We start from the raw sequence: 6,836 nt of genomic DNA, 5'->3' as shown, positions 1-6,836 counted from the left end.
TCCTTTCACTTTAATGACCTTGATTTTCCTTTCCATATCTCATCCCAAAATAAATTTGAGAAAACACCTTGAGAATGGAATATTAATATTTAATTTATAATTAAACTGGAGAAGACAACTTGGAAAACCTTAGGAATTAAAATATTGATATTTGGATTAGAAATAAATTAGAGAAGACCATATCTTATCCAAAATTAAAATCGAGAAGATACCATGCAAATTGAAATATGGATATTTAATTTATAAATAAATTGGAGAAGACCATATCTTATCCAAAAGTAAAATTGAGAAGACATGTTGGAAATTGAAATATGGATATTTAATTTAGAAATAATTTAGAGAAGACCATATCTTATCCAAAAGCAAATTTGAGAAGAGACCTTGAGAATTGAATAATAACAAATATAAAATTCATATCGGTAAAATAAAATTATAGATTCATAGGTGTAGCTATATAGACATATTACTTATTAATTATAAGTCAATATTTTCAAGCCAATTAAACACTAATTAAAATGAGCATGATAGGATCAGGTAGGGAATTACAAGAAAAGTGGCTAGATCATGGAGTTGGTTCTGTGGGATATGATGTTGAGTTTGATGGGGTAGTCACTTGAGGAGGAGGAGATATGGTAGAAGAAAGATCTAGGGAAATTGCAGGAAGGGGATATATCATTGGCGGTGTTGCCAAGGATTGAATTGACAATGACTTGGATGTTGCTACTTTGGGGGAAGGTGTGGGTGTTGGGCATGGGATCCCCCAAGGGAAGTTTTGGGGCTTAGAGCTCATATTTTGGTAAAAAATTGTAATTCCGATGTAAAGACTCCGCATTTTGTGGGCAGAGAGTGCGTAGTTTGTTAAAGTGTCATAGGGTTGTTCACCCTTAATTTTTTTATTGTAATGTGAGCTGTAGAGATCTACCCATGGTCCGTGGACCATGGGATTGTATAAATAGAGAGAGGCTCTAAGGAGTTTGAGAGCATAATGAAAATGAAGAACATATGATGTGTTCGAGATAGATTTGAAGTGTAAAGTCTAGTTTTGGGTCGTAGAGTAGTAGAAGGCTCTGCAGCTGAGTGCGTGGACCACTGTAGCTGAGTGCATAGGGTGAGTCGAGTCTATAACAGTTGGAAGTATTAATAAAGAGAAGTTTTCTATAATTTGTTATGAAGCCAAGTCACAAAAAGATAGAAAAGAAAGATAAATACCTTAGAAATAAGCCTCTTCGAGGGAGAAACCTCTTTTACATTACACAAATGAACAATTATTGGATGATACAAATGACAATACCTACTTTATATATATAGGAGTCTAAGGGATCATAATATAATTAGAGCCGGCATAACAATAATAATGTAAGGGAACAATAATAACAATAGTGGGCTTCTATGGGGTACAATAATAACAATATGGGGACTACATGGGAACAACAATATAATAAGGGGGTTGTACTAATAACAATAAGGGGTTACACCAGTAGTATAGGGACATCACATGCCCATCTCCTTCAAAAAGTGTTGTCCTCAACATTTGAGTAGTTCTTGATGCTTTTGTATAAAATTCTTGTCCTCCCATGTGGAATATTTAGAGGGTAAGTTCTTCCACTTGATGAGATACTCTGAAATTGATCAATTTCGTAGCTATCAGGTTCTTGTTTCTGTGTCTACTGTAGGTTCCAATATGATTTTTCCTTCCTCATCAAGTTCTGGCAATATTGTTTGAACTGGGATGTTCTACAACTTTTGAATGAGTGACCACACCTCTTCATCCTTCTTCCATTCATCCCTTTCTTCGTTTATCCAATTTGGTTGGATAATAGAAGTAACACAAAACAATGCTTCCACATCCTCATCCTTTCTTGAGAATGCATCTGCAAGAACATTTTGCTTCCCTTTTTTGTAGATGATTTCAAATTCATAACCCAACATATTTGTGACCCATTTTTCTGTTCTTCTAAAGGTAATCTTTGTTCTAAAAAGTACTTTGGACTATCATGATCCATTTTTACCTTGAAGTGTCTTCCCATTAGGTAAGGTCGCCATTTCTTAAGTGCATGTAGTATTGCCAACATTTCCTTCTCATAAATAGCTTGATTGAGATGTAGCCATAAAAATACCCAATCTCCTACATCAAAACTTCTTTCACTGCGATGTTGATCTGCCTGTAGTTTCATTCAATTCTGCACCAAAGTGGCATTATCATTTAAACGTTTGAGAACTTGTTGTTGATGCTTGACATGATCTTTCACTACTTGAATCTTTTTCTTCTTCATATTTCCTTCTATATTGAGATTTTGAGGAGTGGTAATTTCTTCCAATGCATTATAAGATATGGTTGGATTCATTTCTTGATGCTCAATGTGATCTTTCATTTCTTAAACATTTTTCTTCTTGATATGTCCTTCAATATTGATAGTTTGAGGAGTGGTAATTCTGGCCAATGAATTACAAGATATGGTCGGATTCATTTCTTCTTTCTCGATGTGATCTTTCAGTTCTTCAACCTTCTTCTTCTCGATATGTCCTTCTATCTTGAGAGTTTGAGTAGTGGTAATTGTTGCCAATGGTTTAAAAGATATGGTTGGACTCATTTCTTCTTTCTCTAGGGTTGGTTCGTGGTGTATATCCTATTCTTTTAACGTTTCTTGATCATCTTCTTCCTCCTATTCACAATCAATGTAAAAGAATTTCTTCTCGGCACACTTATTACCTTTAATGTATTTGTTATCACAATTGTAACAAAGACTTTTTGCTCTTTTTTCTTCCAATTGTTGTGGTCTCAACCTTGTAGATTAAGGCTAGGAGAAACAACACTTCCATATTTATAGTTGTGAGGGGTAGACTTCCTTGTTTCCATAATTTTTATTTCCACTTTTGTTACCAACCTGAATGCCTTCTCCAATGAATCAGGTTCCCAAAGACGAACCTCATGTTGAATGTTATCCTTTAAAGTCGCTACGGAGACATCAATCCTCTGCTTCTTTGGAATATCATTTTCCCTTATATTCAATTTTTGAAGGTCCTCAATGTGCTCTTCCATTGAAAACTTTTGTTTGAGATTTATCAATTGGCTAAAGAAGGTGTTTCTCTTTGTATCCTCATAGTGTGCTATCATTTCCTCCATGAAAATTAACCATGTAACAAGTGGTCAATTTTCCGAATAGTATCCAATTTTTGGAAAAATATGACCTGGATTATCCACAGTATCTTTTTCATCATGTCAACATTTCGAACCCCAAAGGGGATCCATCGTCAAGATAGAAATTGATAGATTGAGAGAAGAATTTGCCGATCATAATAAATAAATAAATACCTACTGTTAAATTAAAGTAGAAGCCGACCAATTTATAAGACTAAAATTTTTATATACTATTCAATTATATTTGTTCTATTTCATATTTTAATTTAACCTAATAAGAAATACTAAATAATAAAGTTGACTAATTGTAATAAATATTATAAGATTATTATTCATTGTTTTTTAATTATAACCTAATATGGATTACCAAATATGATTTAATTTATTTTAAATTTAATTTAATATTAATTTTAATTTACATTTACATTTTTGTAACCTAATTAAATATAAATTAGTTTATTTTGATTTTAATTTTTACAAAATAAATAAATCTAATTAATTCTTTATTTTTATTCTTATTTACTGAAATAAATGAATAAATTAAATTAAATATAATTCATTAAATATCTACTAAATAGTAATAAATAATTTGATTTAATGTATTATTTGTTTATTTAATTTATAGATTAATTAATTTAAAGTTTTTATATTATTACTTTTAATGTTTAAAACCTATGCCATTAATTAATTCTAAATAAATAAATAAATCAGTCTATTATTTTATTACTTTTATAATTAATCATCTATATTAACTTAAAATATTCTTAATAATAATTATTTATTTTATAATAATCATTTATTTGTTTATTTCAATTAAATAATTATTAATTCTTATTATTAAAATTTTAATTTATTTTATTTTATTTAAATTTTTATTTTTATTTTTATTTTTATTATTATTTATTTTTATTATTTATTTTTTATTAATTGATTAACTAATTAACTAATTAACTAAGAGATGTTAGTAATTAAGGAAGGGGAAGGGAAATATGAGTGATACTATACCTGGAAAGATCTGGAAGGATTGATATGTTTAATCAGGGGGAGCCAATTTCCACTAATCTCATTCCCATTGTCCCTGTTGAGGTTATGTGGAAGCTTCATAATTTCAATGGCCTCTCTGATTTTTCTCTTTTGATAATGATCTTCCCTTGCAATAATTCTGGCATTTTCCAAACACACATGATGCTTGGTTTTGGAGGAGTGTTCCACAAGGGCTGATGTACGAGATCTCCCATTCTTAATATCAGCACCGTGCTCTTTAAGTCTTGTTTTCAAAGACTGCCCTGTCTCTCCAATATAACTTTTGCTGCATGAGCAATCAATCTTATACACACCCTTGAGCTGTTGATGATCAACGTTATCCTTAACTGACTTCATTTTCTGCCTAATCGTTCCACATGTTGTAAATTGAGTGAATATGTCCTTCTTCCTTAAGATCTTAGCGATTTTATCTGTAACCCCTTGAATGAATGGAAGGTATACCTTCCCGCAATTTTCTTTCCCATAGTTTTCTCAGGGACCCTTGGAGAGGACCTTTTCTTGAGCCCTTTTTATAGCTTTCTTGATATTAAACTCCTTGTATCCTATATCCTTAAAAACAGAGATTAAGTGCTTAATTTCTTCATTAAGGTGATCAGAGTCAGAAATTCTAAAAGCTCTAACAGCAAGAGTGTTTAAGACACCAAATTTTTGGGATGGATGATGGTATGAATCAGCATGAAGATAGCTTTCTGTATGCGTTTTCTTCCTAAAGACCTGGTGTCCCAAAGTACCATCCTCCTTTCTACTAACCAGGACATCTAGAAAAGGAATTTTACCATTTTCTTCAAGCTCCATAGTGAACTTGATTTCGGATGATATCGAGTTTAGATGATTAAAAAACTTCTCAAGCTCGACCTTGCCATGAGTCCATTTTAAGTTGGTGTCATCAACAAATCTCTTCCACCATGCCAGTTTCAAAGGGTATGAGTCAAGGGCTTTCCTTTCAAAGTACTCCATATATAAGTTAGCAATAATAGGTGAAAGCGGGGATCCCATGGCCACACCCATAAGTATCCATAAGTATCCAATTTATCGGATTGTGAAGTATCCGGTAAATTGGATACTTTAGTCTATGCTCCGCAGGTTGATGCTGAAAGGGCCAGTAGTGTAGGAATTTTAACCACAAACCTGGGTCAGGCCCCCATAAACCAACAAATGGTTCCATTGTCAGGACCGAAATCTGGATAGAGATGTCTGATGTCATCTCATTGGAATCCAACTAAGAAAGAAATTGAGTGTTGGTTGGACAAAAGAATTCACAAGTTTGCGGTGCAGGAGAACAGAAACTTGCAATTGTCAAAAGAAGAGTGGTTAGACAAATACCTGTACATAGAGATCCACAAAATAATTTTCACGTCCTTCCCCACTGAGATATATGAGTGGATCGTGAAGCTAGCAGATAGCTAAGGAAGCTGGAAACTTGACAGTCCTATTGTGTGGAACCCAGAGTTAGTGCGAAGGTTGGAAGCATCGGAGGATAAGATCACGTGCACTATTGATCATTGGCTTGATTATATTATAGGAGGATTTTTCAATCAGTTCGCAAATGATACCTCAGTTAGCTAAAGCGAGGCAAAGCGACACTTTCTCAAAGGACCGCAAGGCAAGTATGTAAAGTCTTTGAATACATGAATTAAAATGTTATTGTGCGAAAAGACGGTTATGCAGTTACCTTGATGTTTGGGGCTACGCAAAGTGGAAAGGTTTACAGGAACGAAGGAAATAAGGGACCAGAAAATAGCCCGTTGATTTCATCTCCATGAGCAGATGAGGAAGAGCTCGTGAAGGTCTCACTGTGAAGTTCCATCCATATGAAAAGGCAAAGAATTCTGTGAATATCACCTCCACCCACACCACCGCTAGCTTCACCACCATCACCTCCATCTTCACCTGTACCAACTCCACCACCACCATGATTCAATATGGAAAGCACAGTGAAGTTGCCTGTGTTCAAAGGTTTGGGAAATGAGGATCCAGACCAATTCTGGTTCATTGTAAGGGCTGTATGGTAAGCACAAGGCAATACAGAGGACCATATAAATAAGGCGATGCTGGTTAGTGCCCTGCAAGATCGCGCACTCACCTGGTATATTAAGTACTCTAGCAATAACCCGAATGCGAGAGTTGCAGATATACAAGCAGCGCTAAATAGAGAATTTAGTAGGCCTAAATTTGAAGGGTAGTCGATCATTGGATTTAAAGAGATTACGATGCTACCAGGAGAGACTTCTTGGGAGCTGGATCAGAGGCTGAAATGTATGATTCACTAAGCCAATATGAATCTAATGGATGGAAAACATCGCAAGTGGTTTCTAGCTTCACTACTACCACATTTAAGGAGTGTGTTGTCGCAGCAGAAGATAACGAATCATGCAAATACCTTAAAGATTGCTATGAGGCTACATGAGACCCTGATGTAGGATCATAACCTAGGAGTTCAATAGATCCATGCACAAAAAAAGAATCTGTGCCTTGAGATGCAGAGTCTGAAACAGAATAGGATGATTTAACCAGAAGTACACGAAGAAGTATGGTGTGTGAAATGCAAGAGTTAGGGTCATGACAAAGACCACAACCCAGTTCTTAAAAATTATCTCATAGGAGGAGGACTGATGCCTTTAAGGTTGGAAGCTCCAAAAGGACCTAGTGTGGC

At 34.3% G+C, this 6,836-nt stretch overlaps 2 protein-coding genes across 2 annotated transcripts; both read right to left on the bottom strand.

Moving 5' to 3' along the window:
- Nucleotides 1–4,138: 4,138 nt before the first annotated feature.
- Nucleotides 4,139–4,519, bottom strand: LOC149171784 (uncharacterized). Its single transcript, XM_089426076.1, has one exon. The coding sequence runs from the start codon at nucleotides 4,517–4,519 to the stop codon at nucleotides 4,139–4,141; it is 381 nt and encodes a 126-aa protein (XP_089282202.1).
- Nucleotides 4,520–4,654: 135 nt separating this feature from the next.
- LOC149171783 (uncharacterized) lies at nucleotides 4,655–5,191 on the bottom strand. The gene has a single exon (XM_089426075.1). It carries the CDS (start codon nucleotides 5,189–5,191, stop codon nucleotides 4,655–4,657), a length of 537 nt encoding a protein of 178 aa, XP_089282201.1.
- Between the last annotated feature and the right edge of the window lie 1,645 nt (nucleotides 5,192–6,836).

Source organism: Pinus tabuliformis, chromosome 4_2 (assembly GCF_031772625.1).
Source record: "Pinus tabuliformis cultivar Carrire ecotype Pingquan chromosome 4_2, CPIR1, whole genome shotgun sequence".
Taxonomy (NCBI): domain Eukaryota; kingdom Viridiplantae; phylum Streptophyta; class Pinopsida; order Pinales; family Pinaceae; genus Pinus; species Pinus tabuliformis.
This window is presented reverse-complemented; position numbering and strand designations above follow the sequence as displayed.

Excerpts from the sequence above, each read along its gene's own strand:
- LOC149171784 (XM_089426076.1), bottom strand. The coding sequence starts at position 4,519 with ATGAAGTCAGTTAAGGATAACGTTGATCATCAACAGCTCAAGGGTGTG.
- LOC149171783 (XM_089426075.1), bottom strand. The coding sequence starts at position 5,191 with ATGGGTGTGGCCATGGGATCCCCGCTTTCACCTATTATTGCTAACTTA.